Raw genomic sequence first — 17,554 nt, 5'->3', positions numbered from 1 at the left:
AACCGAACGACGAAGAAAAGAAAATTAAAAAAAAAAACATTCCTTTGCTACGATCTTCAACTTTTATATATGCTTTGGATTTCAAATATTTTGGCCACGAGCATCACTGAAGAGACATGAATTGTCGAAATGCGCATCTGGTGCAACAAAATTGGTACCGTTGATTTTATTACTACGATCTTTCTGATGGTAATGACATGTACAACTTTAAAATTTTACCATTAGACATTTGACAGCATAGTACCAATTATTATATACTTCAAATCATGTACATGCATAACTTCGAACCCTCAAAATCATTGAATGCTGTCTTTACCTGTTTGAGTTGGCGTTGCCCTAGTGATAATGACATGCACAGCTACAAAATGTACCGTGCGAAATTTGCAAGCTTAGTTTCGATAATTATATATTACATATCCTGAACATGTTTACATAAGAACAGTCAAAATTGCCTATTTCCCCCGCGAGTGTTAACTTAACATTAAGTGGAGTTGTAGATTATTTTCCAGTAAAACTGATATTTCTAATTTAAATTAATTGAGAACACCATGCAAGTTTAATGGCCCTGGCTACGAAGCGGCTAGCTATGTCGAATAAAAGTAATCAATCATCTTTTAATTCAATGACGCATTAGTCTATTTTCAGAATTTACCTTTCTAGCCATTCCATTTTATTTGATATTTTTTAAACTTTTCAAGGGTTTAAGAGATGTTGTAATAATTGTATGAAAATAATACTTATATGATTTATCAATTTGACCTGTAAATTGTTCCAATACATGTTAGGATTACTATCATAAATATATTTAAAGTTAAACTTCTTCTCTTGATATCAAAATATTTACATACGGCCTTACGTCTTCCTCTGTTGCTCCAATCTGATCCTGCCTGAAGAAAGTTTCGAAAAACACAAGTCTCCAATCAAACCCATATCGAGTCATATAACCTTCGTTAAAACGATATTCAAAACTTTCAGCATTCACATAATCAAGTACACCCATAGCTATTGTTTTTCTGTCCTTTTTAACTTCTGTAAGTAAGGGTTGTAACCTGAAAGAGAGTGATTGATATAATATGAAAATATATTTTCAAGGAATATGACAGTTGTTTTCCATTTATGCTGTTAAATGAAATAGTAAAGTGTTTGATTTTGTCTGGATTTATGATTTTTTTCCCTTTTGAAATTACCACAGAATTGATCATTTAGAAAAAAAAGTAATAAGTAGAGGTGAACTCTTCACTTATAAACAAACATCTACTTCAAAAAGACAAGGACTGAAAAATCATAATTTATTTTAACGTTTCGTCATTACCATCATACTTTTTCCATCGTACCACTTTCTCGTTGTTATTGTTAGTCCTTAATAGATTCTTCATCTTTCTGAGCAAAACATTTGGTGAAATACTATAAAATAACCAACATAAGGAAGCGATATTTTCATTTTCTATTTACCCCTTAATATGTAATAGTAATAAGAATATTTTCTTTGTCTAAAATCCAAACACTAGGATTGTTACTAAATAGTAGCAAATTGTGGTAATGACAGGGGTCCTCAATGAAGAAATGAACCCCTGGAACCTTATCATACTTCTCACATAGCGAACTTAAACGGTACTACAACTGAAAGCATTACCAGTGTGAAGATGGTCATTACCAGAATGCACAAATGGTGTTCTTGGGTTATATTGTAAATGATACATGAACCTTTTAAAATTTTATAACTTCTGTAGCTTTGAAATGTAGTCGATTTCGACAGTTTCCATATCCGTGTTAGGATTTTTTTTATACATGCCAATCATCACTTTATATATTGAATTATCACACAAGTAGTACCACAAGTCTGATATAAGCTTCTTTTTAACTTAAAAAATATTGAAATGATTAATTTTTAATGTTATACTTAAGTATCTTACCAGTCGATATTAACTTCCATATGACTGTCAAAGAACACAACAACTTGTCCAGTAGATTCCCGCCATCCTTTTAACCGAGCCTTGATTAAGCCTAAACGTGAAGGGTTACGTAAGACTTTTATTATGCCTTTAGGAAAATTGTCACTAATATACTCATCTAGTGGCCTTTTCAGCTCAGCTGTAATATTAAATACTAGTAGTTATATCACATGTCATCTGTAATTATAATCATTTGCTTAGGTTTTCATTTGTTCATGACTAATTGTAAATATGAAATATACGTAAATGAGACAGTAACAAAAACGAAGGAAATATAAAAAAGATGTGGAATAACTGACAAAACAAAGCCAACTTTCCAAAATTACAATAAACCTGAACTTCGAGGAAAATTAAAAACGAAAAGTCCCTAATCAAATGACAGAATAAAAAGCTCAAACACATCAAACAAATGGATAACAACAGTCATATTAACAACAGTCATATTCCTGACTTGGTACAGGTATTTTTTAATTAGAATATAGTGGATTATATACACAAGAGACCAAATGACACTAAAATAAACAGCTTTAGGTCACCGTAAAGCCTTCAGAAATAGGCAAATTCCATTAGAACATCTGCAGGGCAAATAGGCTATTTAAGTAATGTTTTTGTTTGTGTATTATTTTTTTAGGAGGAGGATTTTTTTTTTAATCTTTATCCAAGATCACAATTTGATCATATAAGTAAACAGATACATTGCTTAATTGTAAGTATCCTCTTAAAATAAATTACTATAACATAAATCATTTTATTTTCAATTGACTATTAGTCGTTTTCTTTTTAGATTTTTCGTTAGATAAATTTGACAACAAAACATCTACAGACATTGCAACATAGCTAATCTACCTCACAAAATTAATATGCAACCTAGAAAAAAACGACAAACAATTGATAAAAACCAAAATCGGTTGGTTGTTGTGTTTCATATCCCACACGGTATCTTCAGAGTCGAAAGTAAATACAAGGAATACACAAACTTGTACAGAAATAATGTAAAATAATTATTGAATATGAAATAAAAATGTAAATATTTGTTTTATATGTGACCACGTCTTAAGTTTGTTGACATTGTTATGTATGGGTGTTATATCTATGGTAACACTTCGTTTTTATCTTTGAACGACCCGTCTCCCCAGATAAAGTGTGTCAACGGGAAGATACAAATCTTAAACTAATAATAACATGAGATTGGAAAATCGATATTTGGTTATTAAAATAAATAGTATTTAAACCTAAATAAAATCTTATAACTAGTTATATACCTCTATTTTGATTATTGTACATATTATGTCTGTTTTGTTCACGCATCGTTGTAAATATAATGGAATTTGATGCGACTGCCATAAGTGAGAGGTTTAGTGCTATAAAACCAGGTGCAATCCATCATTTTCTACATTTGGAAATGCTATCAAGTCAGGAATATGACAATTGTTGTCCATTCGGTTGGTGTGTTTTATCATTTGATTTTGCCATTTGACTAAGGACTGTCCGTTTTGAATTTTTCCTCGGAGTTTAGTATTTTTGTGATTTTACTTTTTATACAAAAAATATTCGTAATAAACAACATAATACAAAAACATATGTTCTAGTTAAACACACAAATATTTAACCAGACAGTGAGTCAATTTGTAGTACAACAATAATATTAAAGCAGCATTATATCAACATCTTATGTTTGGGTGTTTCTCCATTAGAGAAAAAACAAATTATCGTCAATTTAATGTTAGTAACTTGTATTTGTGTAGATGGTAGTTTTTTTAATTTATTGACAACCTTTCCAGACTGAGAACTAGCATATGAAAACCTAAAACTGTTTTTTGATTGCTGATGTTTGGGGCTATGCTATTGATGTGTAACACTTATTTTGCTATCCTCAAAACACACACAATAGTTTCAAGATGACAAAATTAAGTCTATAATGGATCCCTGCAATCATGTTAGTTTTGAATTTGAAAGTGTTTTTTTAGTACGACAATACTATTGAAAAGGAATTAGAAACACTCATTGCCGGGAAGTTTCATAAAGGACGAGCTCATCTTATTAATTTCAAATTATAACATATGACAAACTTTAATAACCACAATTCGCCTTTTCAGAATCTAGAGCACTACGGGCAATCTCATTGTTCGTACACCAAAAAATGAAAATAACGTTACGTCGTTGGTTGAATTTCCATTTGTTAAGTACGTTTCAAACACATCACAACGTTTTGGTGTACGCTTTTTAGAATGCATTAGATTCTGAAACGGCGAATTCTACGACCACAGCATTCTATGGTAAGGGGTTTGTATTTTACTTACCACGAGTAGACATTTATGCAAAGGCATTCGCTTTTAATGAATATCTTTAAATATATATTTTGAATTCAACAAATAGATTGTATTTGATTAACAAAATTTTGGAAAGAGTTATTTCCCTTTATTTGCCATGTTAGAGGTCATCATCATTGTTATTGGAATATGGAGATTGTTATCTAATATTTTGTGTCTATGTATGTTGGCGTTTCGTTTTGTTGCACTTCGGTGTTACTGTTGTTCCTTTATTTTCCTCTTATAGTTGAGGTTTTTCCCTCGGTTTTGTTTTTGTACCCGATTTTTTTTCCCTCTATCGATTTATGACTTTTGAACACCGGTTTACTATTATTGCCTTTATTTATCATCAACCTTGAAATCAACCTACCCATCTGACTGTTGTCATCTACCAATATAATCTCTTGAAGTAAATGTCTAGGAGTTCTGTTTATTATGCTGTATAACGTTCGAATTAAAATCGATGGCCATTCGTCATAAAATGGAATTATGATACTTGTTGTAGGGAGATCATGCGCGTAAGTCCTGTATTTACACCTGAAATTAGAGAAAATAAAATTCGAAACCTGTTACAAATAATACTTATACAGTTTGATTTTGTTTTTTTAAAGTTTATCGATGACGACTGAGCATCATAATTGAGGGAGAAGAGGGGTGGGGTTATAATGTATATGTCAACAAAAGATACGCAACACAAATAGTCAATATTGTAGAACGACACAAAGTCAGATTTTACTTGCGTTTTCTTACAATGCGAAACTATCTAGTATTGATTCATTTCTCGTTGCTACCCAAAATAAAAAATCCGAAATGTTTTTTGTTTTTTTTTAAGGCAAGTGAATATATAAGTCACTATTTGCTAGTAGATGACAAAATGTCACAATGGCACGATTAGTTGTACTTCGAACGACCAGGAATTTAATGTATGTACTATTTTCTGTTCTTATGTTCAACCTTAAGGATGTACTTAGGTGAGGTTATGTAAAAATGAGTTAATCAAGAAATTTAAATTGATACTATAAGCTTGTTGAGCATCAATAAATGATAAAGATAAGCTAAAAATATTGATAGGTCATGTACCTCCTTTTCGAGATATTTGAGATTTAAAATATGGCGGGAAAAGGCTTACTCGGACTTTTACCTTAAATTTCCATTGGTATTATTTGGGTCTCAAAACAAACGAAAGAAAATCAACAATCTTCTATATTTTTGGTAAATGACTTTTCATGAGCTATTAAGTCTTATATGAAAAAATAAATGGGTGTTATGGGGCAAAATATTTTACATAGTAATTTATGGAAAAACACCAAGGAGTCCGAACATTTTACACAAATTCCAAAACCTCACCTAAGTACAACCTTAAGTAAGCATAATGATCAACGATTTAGCGTGTTGTTCTACTGATTGAGTCATTTTTTTAAATTTTAATTTTCAAGCAATTTTACTGCATCTTTTACTTCAAATTATATAACTTCATTCAAGTTGTCAATGATTTGAATAGGTCATTTTCTTCGTGTTGGACGATCTAAAGAGTGAAAAAAGCTACAAAACTCATCACACTTAATAATAGTGTACGCCCGACGTACATTTTGATTACAAAAGACTAAAGACGCTCGATTAAAACAAGTTAAAAGGCAGGAAATGCATTTCCAAAAGAGAAACATTCCTGTACATTTCTTATTACAAACATAGTATGACCTACCTACAAGGTCAAAAAGATCTTTAGAAACAAATTTAATTAACTTTTGAATTGGGCTGTTTATTCAGAAATATTGGTTCGTTACGTAATAACAATTATATTTTGATGAGGCTTTAACAAGTTTGTAATCCTGCGGTATGACGTAATATTAGTGGTTGCTCAGCAAACATGGGTCTTTTGACATGTTATTGACAGATGACATGTTTAAAAGAGTGTTCTTAGCAGTGAACCACTACGTATTTATATCTGCTTTCCACACGCAAGTCCAGTATCAAAAATACTTTCCTGACGTATACGATATGGCTTTATAATTGTTTTTTTTTTCTATCGTTTATAAAATAAAGAACATGAATGAAAATTAATGTCATAACATGTTTTGTGTTTATATTTACGCGGTTACAGTTGACTGTATACACGTTTATATTGAATAAAGATGGCAAACAAACAAAAATTCATAATGCAAACATTTGTTGTCCTTTACTTAATTCCCACATACTGCCTTCTCTTATTGTCATTAACAGAAGAAATGTATCACAAAATTAAACAATGAGTTCCAGTGTTAATAACTATTCAACGTAATTCAATCACTAAATGTTAATTTGTCAGCTATCCAGAGAAGGTTTTTTTTTAAGACAAGAAAAAGTTTGTCAGAATTCATATGTCTCATTGAAAATCTTCAAACATCAATTCATGAAAATAACAACATCTTTTGGTAAACAACTCAAGGCAACCAATTGTTCTAGACTTTTAGCACAGCGAGAAAATCCCAAACCCGGTTGTTTTGAAACTCTGCTGAACCAAAAGCGCTGGTTTTGTCTTATCTACTGGTAAAATTTCAATAACATCTGATGAGCACACTAACGATTATAAAGCATTTCAATCCTATAAGTAAACCGGATATAATGTTAGGTATGCTCTCTCTTAAAGAATACTTAATGATGAAGAATTGTACGTGGAATAGGATTACCAGTACAATAAGCAAACCGACTTTTAAATATAGACAACAATAGTTTACCGATGTTAAATTCATATAAATCGAATAAGATGGCAAATCAGACTAACAATTTACACTAAAAACAAAAGTCCAAATTAAGCTTGAAACGAATATAAAAAGTATAAAAACCAGAAACAAATTAAAAACCTTATTACGCATGACTTCTGATAAACTGTTAAATGTTATATGATTGATATACAGTACTGTTAAATGTTTTGATTTGTATATTTCAAGTCAGCTTATCATTTTTCACTTGTCATATTGGAAACAATACAACTTATAATTTCAAGATTTATCAATTTTCTATTTTCCTATTTATTTGCTATTTAATTGTTTTGATCCCTTCAAAACATCAAAATAAATTTCTTTTTCACATAATAAATCAAGTGCACTAACATATTTCTCAATGAAAAGGTCATAAACTGTGTGGGAACGTTTCGTGCCAAAGATAAGGGACTATGTTAACATTAAACACACCATATCTTAAAAACTAAAACAGCGAATACGTCCATGAAATATATTGTATTCAAGTTTTAGCCTACACATTATAATATTAACGAAACGATTGTTCTTGTACCAGATACGCAAACTGTTTTGATTCGAGCCTCACTGATGAGGCTTTTGTAGGCAAATCTAGCGTCTAACGTACAAACGTTTTAATCCTGGATGTTATTGTTTAAGTAAAGTATAATTAAAACAAATTTCAAAATGTAAATATGTTGATTTCTATACTTGAAATATGATATCTAAAACATCAGATTTCATTTTTGCAGCTACTGTTGACTTATTTAATTACTTTATAGCTTAAAGTTTACCATCATTACACTCATCAATCAAACAGACATTTCAACTGTCACTATTCGTCAGTATATTTATCTATACACAGATGCATAAACAAAGCTGTTGTACAAAAGAATTACATTCTAATCGGGTGGGTTAATTTAATCTTGAAATTACATGGACGAAAATAGGTTTAAAAAAAGAACCTATTTGTAGTTGCATTACTCTTTTTTCCCAGTAAGAACAAAAAAGTGATATTAAAATTGAGAATGGAAATTTTATATGATATCATAATAAATTTTTAAAAAAAGAAGAAAGCAAGCAAGTACATAATATCTCGCATTTTAAATGGTCATCATTAATCATCAAAAGTTTAATTATTCTTGCATTCTTGTGACATTATTTAAAGAGAGCCTCGGTTTTCCTTAAATGTACGTGCATTTAAAATTGAGTCCTTTTGGGTCGAATAAAACCATGCATATTTAATTATTAATTCATCCTATGCTTTCTATTTCGATCCTTTCGTGAGAGTGTTTATGAAAATCCATGTGCGCCCGATGGGTAATTTAGCATTCGAGGAAAAGACAATGATACTATATTCGTGCCGAGTCGAACATATAAGTGATATAGCAATGAAACATAACCTGCTAACGTATGTTTGACTTTCAAATGAATGCCTTAACTTTGCCGTTTTAAAAACTATAAGGGAATACCATTTTTACTATAACTATTTCTGTTTTTCAATGGTGCCCTTTCCTAAGTTTATTATGATTTCCTCTATAACTAGATTTTTTTTCCATCCAAGTCAACTTATAAACAATTTTGTACTATTTTCTGTTCTTATGTTCAACCTTAAGTAACCGTGATGTTCTACTGATTTAATTATTTTTCTAAAATTTTAATTTTCAAGCAATTTTCCTGCGTTTTTTACTTTTAATTATATAGCTTCATTCAAGTTGTCAATGATTTGAATAGGACATTTTCTTCGTGTTGGACGATCTAGAGAGAGAAAAAGCTACAAAACTCATCACAGATGCAAACTTAATAATAGTGTACGCCCGACGTACATTTTGATTACAAAAGACTAAAGACGCTCGATTAAAACAAGTTAAAAGGCAGGAAATGCATTTCCAAAAGAGAAACATTCCTGTACATTTCTTATTACAAACATAGTATGACCTACCTACAAGTTCAAAAAGATCTTTAGAAACAAATTTAATTAACTTTTGAATCGGGTTGTTTATTTAGAAATATTGGTTCGTTACGTAATAAAAATCATATTTTGATGAATCTTTAACAAGTTTGTAATCCTGCGGTATGACGTAAGATTAGTGGTTGCTCAGCAAACATTGGTCTTTTGACATGTTTTTGACAGATGACATGTTTAAAAGAGTGTTCTTTGCAGTGAACCTCTAGGTATATATATCTGCTTTCCAGACGCAAGTCCAATATCAAAAATACTTTCCTGACGTATACGATATGGCTTTATGCTTGTTATTTTGTTTTTCTATCGTTTATAAAATGAATAACATGAATGGAACTGAATGTGACAACATGTTTTGTGTTTATATTTACTTGTTTACAGCTGACTGTATACACGTTTATATTGAATAAGTAGGGCGAACAAACAAAAAATCATAATGCAAAACATCAGAATAAATTTCTTTTTCATATAATAAATCAAATGCACTAACATATTTCTCAATGAAAAGGTCATAAACTGTGTGGGAACGTGTCGTGCCAATGATACGGGAATATGTGAACATTAAACACACTGCCATATCTTAAAAACTAAAACAGCGAATACGTCCATGAAATATATAATGTATTCAAGTTTTAGCCTACACTTTATAATATTAACGAAACGATTGTTCTTGTACCAGATACGCAAACTGTTTTGATTCGAGCCTCACTGATGAGGCTTTTGTAGGCAAATCTAGCGTCTAACGTACCAACGTTTTAATCCTGGATGTTATTGTTTAAGTAAAGTATAATTAAAACAAATTTCAAAATGTAAATATGTTGATTTCTATACTTGAAATATGATATCTAAAACATCAGATTTCATTTTTGCAGCTACTGTTGACTTATTTGATTACTTTATAGCTTAAAGTTTACCATCATTACACTCATCAATCAAACAGACATTTCAACTGTCACTATTCGTCAGTATATTTATCTATACACAGATGCATAAACAAAGCTGTTGTACAAAAGAATTACATTCTAATCGGGTGGGTTAATTCAATCTTGAAATTACATGGACGAAAATAGGTTTAAAAAAAGAACCTATTTGTAGTTGCATTACTCTTTTTTCCCAGTACGAAAAAAAAAAGTGATATTAAAATTGAGAATGGAAATTGCATATGATATAATAAATTTAAAAGAAAAGAAGAAAGCAAGTGCATAATATCTCGCATTTTAAATGGTCATCATTAATCATCCAAAGTTTAATTATTCTTGCATTCTTGTGACATTATTCCTTTCGTGAGAGTGTTTATGAAAACTCATGTGCGAGCGATGGGTAATTTAACATTCGAGGAAAAGACAATGATATTACATTCGTGCCGAGACGAATATATAAGTGATATAGCAATGAAACATAACCTGCTGACGTCTGATTGACTTTCAAATGAATGTCTTCAACTTTGCCATTTTGAAACTGTAAGGGAATACCATTCTTACTATAACTATTTCTGTTTGCAATGGTGCCCTTTCCAAAGTTTATTATGATTTCCTCTATAACTAGATTTTTTTTTTCATTCAAGTCAACTTATAAACAATTTTGAGGCAAACAGAGCAATACACTAAATCAGGTTTCAAGCTACACAAAAAATTTATATTTCAGGCAATAAAATCCGGATGCATGTTTGTCCTAGATAAATATTAAGTTTCATAAATTTTAGATTACTACGATTTGTGTTAATCTATAAAGGACAATGCTGTACATAGTAAATCTATTCTAAATCGCATCGTATATCTATATTTATATTATCATTGAAATCCTCGGACAAAAAGATGTCTTTTTTCACAATTAATACTTTTTAAGAAATACAAATTTTGAGCACCGGGTATCAATTTGGAATAGCAAAATGTTCTTACAAAGTTTTTATTGCAATCTAGACAAAATTTGTTCTATTGAAACAAATTTAATTAACTTTTGAATTGGGCTATTTATTTATAAATATTGGTTCATTACGTAATAAAAATTATATTTTGATTAGGCTTTAACAAGTTTGTAATCATACAATATGACGTAATATTAGTAGTTGCTCAGCAGATATGGAACTTTTGACATGTTATTGACAAATGACATGTTTAGAGAAGTGTCCTTTGCAGTGAACATCTACGTATATATATATAATATATCTGTATCTGTATCTGCATTCCGCAATACTTGCTTTCCAAACGGTTTTCAAAGTCCAATAACAAAAATACTAGCCTGACGTACGCGATACTACTTTGGGCTTGTTATTTTGTTTTTATCGTTTTTACAATGAAGATCATTGAAAGCATTTTGAAGCATGAAAAAAATGTAATATAAATGGGTTTTATCAGTTAAAGTTCAGCAGATTTTGTCATTTTGTTGATGACCATACAAGGGTTTTGCCTTATAGGATATGTCTCCATCTTTTAAAGTCGAGTGTATTATTGCAATTTTAATAAAACATTCCGGTTGGTACTTTTGTTTTCTATTGATAATATACTGACCGGCTTTAGAAACGCAACACTCATTTTGTAGATTTTTTTTCACCAAATCATGTTTGATCCTCATACAACTACTTTTAATGGTTATCATAATTCTTTTTTTTTCTCGAAAAAATCAATATCTAACTTACATATGGTTATTAAACATATCGAATTATTGAGATCGCACGAATTTCAGGAAGCGAAATTTCGAGCCAATAAAAGATTTTTTTCATTTTTTTTCTTTGTGGAACAGTTCTTTCAATCCTTGGCCACACTTAAATCAGTTTAAAATTGTTGCATCACCATATTGCAAATACTAAGGAATAAAAAACTGAATCAATCCATTATAATACTGCAAACAGGAAAACGTGAACGTGCTGCAACCAGACAATTTGACGTCAGAAACTCGTCTCACTGTCCTTTCGACAATGATACCGGTAGAAGGGATTTGTTGAAGACCATCAATGATCAGATCAACATGTAGTAACAATGCATCGTCAATAGAATTTGATTACGCAATGTCATTTGAGAGACGGACCTACGGCCGCAACGTCAACTGCTAATCAAATTGCTGAATGTCATTTTGCACAGATCTATGACATAAATGTTTCCATTAACTGAACTGCCAAAGAATCGACTGCAGAAAAACATTTAAAGCCCTAAAGTTTTACCGCATAATGGCCAAATCCCATTGTAATAGGTGGAACATCGATAAAACCAGAAAAGGAAAACAGAACCCAAAACGTGCCGAACAGAATTGGTTGACAGGGGTCAATATGCAGGGTTTCAGTGTATAGCACAATATTTGAACGTTGAAAATGACGTAATCAATTCAATTTTCGACCTGGTATTTTTTTTTTTAACAATGAAGTAATGAAAGAACTTTCTGTTCATAAGTTTGTTTACAAAAAAATGAACATTTGAAAATGGGAATTACAAAGAATAATCTAGTGTTGCGTTTCTAAAGTCGGTCAGTATATTTAAAAAAAATCTACATACTTAAAAAATACACAAACACACCAACATAAGTGAAGAGCTACATGTATAAACATCTACTTGCATTTATAAAAGGGTGTCGGACGTTAAATAAGATAAAACGTAAACTATCAAAAGTTCAAACACATCAAACGAATGGAATAACTGTCACATTTCTGACTTGGTACAGGTATTTCTTTATGTAGAAAATGGACAGTTATCCTGGGTTAATAGCTAGCTAAACCTCTCATTTATACGACGGATAGAAAAGAATAGTTTTAATTTACTGTAACCTTGGCGGTAAACGGTGACTCTGCCTTACAGAATATTTATGAATGAAACGGACTTGAATTGTGTAGGAAGGTTTCGTGCCAAAGATAAGAGATTATGTGAATATTAAACACATCATACCTTAAAAACTAGAACAGCGAATATGATTCATAAAATATAATAGAATGATTTTTTTTTATATTCCATGTGCACTTAAATTACTTTGTGGTTGTTATTCGTATTGTAACTGGATAATGTTATCTTACGACAACCAGTATTAACTTTGGTTTCGATCCCATGCATTTTCAATCAAAAGTAGCTTTAAACTTTTACACAAATTTCAATTTTTCCATATTTTATTCTTTACATAAAACATAATCTTTGAAAACATTCTGATTTCCTTTCAGATTTTTTTTCTATAACTACATTGTACATGTATTGACCTTTTTGATAATTGAATAATTGACGGTTTACAACATTACACTCATCAATCAAACTGCCCTTTAATAATTGTCACCATTCTTCAGTTTATGTATTTAATTTGCAGATGTATCAACAAAGCTGTTGTACCAAACATTCAAATTTAAATCTGATGTTTAAGCTAGTCTTAAAACAAAATTAGCATTAGCAGATGCATAATCTGTCGAATTAAAAAAATCGAAATATTATCAGCAAAAAAATCAGTTCCATTGCAAAAGACATGATAACAAGAATGTGTCCATAAGACACAGATGCCCCACTTGAACTATCATTTTCTATGTTCAGTGGACCATGAAATTATTGTCAAAACCCTTATTTGGCATTAACATTAGAAAGACCATATCATAGAGAACATGTGTACTAAGTTTCAAGTTGATTGGACTTCAACTTCATAAAAAACTACCTAAACCAAAAACTGTAATCTGACGTGGGACAGACCAACAAACGAACGGACGGACGAAAAAACGGACGGACGGACGAACGGACGCACAGACCAGAACACATAATGGTCATCTACTATCGTAGGTAGGGGCATAACAATCTCTGTCCTTACTTGAGTTTCCGGTTCGCATTATTGATGAAAAAATATGAGAAAATAGCTTTTATCTTATGGAACAAAAATATTATTTAAAACTTACATTATTATCATGTCAAGCATATAATAAAGGAGCACACGATGTTTAAATAATAACACCTCTGACACTACGTTGTCAGGTAAATTTAATTGACTTATATCTAATTGACTTTATCACAATGACCAATTGTAATACATTCTACCAAAGATAAAAAAAAAAATAAAGCAGTTTGTTTACTTTAATGTGTAAACAAGTTTTCGGACACATAACATGCAGAAAACAACCCGCCCTGTCATTCTACTAAATTCCAACAAAGTTAATTCAGGATTGAAAAATTTTAACAAGCACTTTCGAGTTGACTAGCTTAAAGTTAACCCCTTAACCATTGAGCTGGAAACACTATGATTTTCTGAAATTTTCTTAGTACCCCTTTTATGGGGAAATTGGCATTACTTCTTTGTATAATAGATTTGCATAAGAAATTCTACTATCACTATCTAAATAGTGAAAATTGTCTGTACATGCATTGGAGATGAAGAAATTTTATTTGTTTATTGGGTATAATCCTGAATTATTTTTTTTTACATAGAATAAGTCAATTTGTCAAAATATGTGCACGTAACCTCAAACAATTGTCTAGTGGTTTATCATATATTTACTACTAAATACAGAAATTTTGCATATCTAATAATAAATTGTCTTTACTCCAGTCTGTAGTATCTACCCTGTATCGCATATATATACCCCGGATCGCATCCCCTTTGGAACATCTCGAGATTATTTCTGGAACTTCTCGGTTGTAATCCATTTCAAATATGTTTATGCAATTGAGAGCTGAGCTAGCAAATTTAATGAGGTCAGGATATCTATTTCAAACATAAAGGCGGCCATATTACTGATTTATGGTGAATCCGCCTGGTAAAACCTGGACCAGAATATTTATTTTCTGCCGTATCATTCCCACATTGACTTCAAATCTGCCCCTCTTTGCGACCCCTCGGCATCAATTTTTCAACCGTTATGATACAGATTACCGAACTCCGTAGCAGTTCCAGCTCTGATCCAAGTACTACTCTACAGGTGGCACGGTAGTATTTGCATTCCAGAATTTAGGTTGCTCTTTTGTGTACCCTACTTAGGTAAATGTATCTAAACAGTGTGATTGGACAAAAAATACAATATCAACTGAACATACTTTCCCAAACTGAGGGATGAATCAGGTGTAGAAAAATATGAAATAATTTTACATACAGATAAAAATGAATTTTTGAGAATTTTTTTATATTTTGTATTCACTGCACCATAAAAGACCTAAAATTACTAGTGGCCTTAGGTTTCTAAAAATAGCAAAAAAAGTAAACGGTCATGATACATATTCAAATTCATTTCTGAATAGTAAAATGAAAGTACTGCAGTTAAGTGTGAATGTAGATTTTTTTGCAGTGTTAGAAAGTGGTGAAAATTCTAAAAAGGCTATCATTATCCCTATGGGCCAGGAAATACTACCGTGCCACCTACATTGATGGAGTAAAGAAAATAGTTCCGGAACGGAAACGATCACTATACGAAGTTTGACAGATTATGTAATACCATTGCAAAGTGGGTCCTCGAAAAGAGAAGTTTCTTTATCCAAAATGATAAAATTGGCGAGTTATTTTATTTTTTTTTTTAGATTCCATGATTTAGGTGAAAAAGAGAGGGGAACGATCACTGCACATCCCCCAAAACAACAACTGATAGTACTTCTTTTCGGATATTTTGTTTCAGTATAAAGGATACCTTTGTAAATTATTACAAAAAAGTGAATATTGGACCAGAATATTTATCTTTCATGTGTTATAAGACAAGATTATTCATTTTGTACTATTAAATGGGAGCCAGACTATTTATTTCTAAAATCTACCAGACCCCACCTTAGAATCAAATGATTGTCCCCTTACATATCATGCTGATTTTGTTGAACAGATTAATAAATAACTTAGCATAAGTGGTAACGTTTGGTCAAATTAAACATCATTATGTAAAAACAGAAATGTCTCCAGCATCGAATGTTCAGCGGCAAATATTTCAATTTCGTTTTTGTTTTTACAATCAGTTTCCAAATTTATGTAATAAATTTGGTGTGACAGTTGTGTCTTTTTTTTTAAACAATAACCTTCTTAAGATATTGCACACGGTGAAATCGTATAACGACTAATTTAAAATATCCCAGACTGTCAAATATTTTGTATCTGTGACTTTAAGGTCTGCATTTAAATTGACTTTCAATGTTTGAAAGTTGCGAAATTTATATATCAGCTATGACTATATAATGATTGTAGCAATCATATTTTAACTGCAAAAACTTTTTCGGCGGTTAAAAGTTTATTGATATAGGAAGATGTGGTATGAGTGACAATGAGATAACTCTACAACCAAGTAACAATTTATAAAAGTAAACCATTGTAGGTCACGGTACGGCCTTCAACACGGAGCTTTGGCTCACACCGAACAGCAAGCTATAAAAGGCCCCAAAAATAACTAGTGTACAACCATTCAAACGGGAAAACCAACGGTCTAATTTATATAAAAACGAACAACGAGAAACACTTATGAACCACATAAACAGACGACAACCACTGAACATCAAATTCCTGACTTAAAACAGGTGCAAACAATTGCAGCGGGATTAAAAGTTTTAAAGGTACCAAACCTTCTCCGTTTATGTATGATTGGTACAACGTTTTGCGTGTCAGGACAGTTATTAAATAATTGTTACAACTTTCAAATAGTGGCAGCAGCCGTACTATAACTGTGACAGTTATCTTTAAGCGTTGTTGCAGTCGATATATGTTACAGACAAACACTCTTAAAGTTGGAACAGTTACAAAATAACTGCAACAGTGAAATTCAAAAACTGTTACAACATAAACACACCGTATCAGTGGTAGAACGACTGTTACTGGTATGGACAGTTTTTTCCCCGTCCAGAAGTGTATAACAGATTGACGAAGCAGTTAGTCTTCTGTAAACATGGCAAAAGCGGGTTAAAAGGTCAGCATCCGTAAGCTGTCGAGGGCCCCAAAAATAACTTTATAAACCATTCAAACGCGAAAACCAACGGTATTATCTATATAAAAACAATATAGAAACAAGAAACACTTATATAATATGAACCACAACACCAACGATAACCACTGAACATCAGGTTGCTGATCAAGGACATGTGCAAACAAATGCAACGAGTTTTAAAACGTTTAAATAGGTGCCAACCTTTACCCTTACCTGAAACAATTGTGTAACATCACAACATATGACTGTCGTTTTTCTGTTTATGATAAGTCTTCTTATAAAAATAAAGGAGATGTAGTACAATTGCCAATGAGACTACTGTCCACATAGGTTCAATTGAACTGGATGCTCTTGCGAACCCTTATTCGTGTTAATATTGAAGAATAGATATTAGATATAACTATTTTTACTGTTCGTGCAGTTAATTAAAATACTTATTCTAATATGAAAGGTGATCTCAAAAAATATTGTAACTTAATTACTATAGTAGGTCCTCACTTATATATCTGACGAAATCATGTCGGTAGGTAAAGGTTGCTATTTAATTTATTTATCTTACTTTATTGGTTTCGAATTCAAGGGGCTAAATAAAGCATGATACTAATATCCATTGGAAATTTGGAAAAAAGGTAAACAAGATGTGGTATGAGTGCTAATGATACAACTCTCCATCCAAGCGACAGTGTATTACAAACGTTAACAATTATAATGTTCATTATCTTATCCTAGCTTTTATCATCATTTTCATAATTATCATCAATATCATCTTTATCATCATC

At 31.2% G+C, this 17,554-nt stretch overlaps 1 protein-coding gene across 2 annotated transcripts in view; it reads right to left on the bottom strand.

Moving 5' to 3' along the window:
• The window catches only part of LOC139520973 (polypeptide N-acetylgalactosaminyltransferase 1-like), a 62,152-nt gene that overhangs the window by 9,756 nt on the left and 34,842 nt on the right, over positions 1-17,554 (bottom strand). For both annotated transcript variants that reach the window (XM_071314092.1, XM_071314091.1), the window contains exons 2-4: positions 4,632-4,798; positions 1,914-2,091; positions 849-1,049 (exon numbers count right to left, since the gene is read on the bottom strand). In XM_071314092.1, the coding sequence (XP_071170193.1) occupies positions 849-1,049; positions 1,914-2,091; positions 4,632-4,798 (546 nt within the window). The remainder of the gene's footprint in view (positions 1-848; positions 1,050-1,913; positions 2,092-4,631; positions 4,799-17,554) is intronic.

The sequence above is a fragment of the Mytilus edulis genome, chromosome 4, assembly GCF_963676685.1.
Source record: "Mytilus edulis chromosome 4, xbMytEdul2.2, whole genome shotgun sequence".
NCBI classification, from domain to species: domain Eukaryota; kingdom Metazoa; phylum Mollusca; class Bivalvia; order Mytilida; family Mytilidae; genus Mytilus; species Mytilus edulis.
Note: the sequence above shows the minus strand (reverse complement) of the source record. Positions and strands in the feature narration are given on the sequence as shown.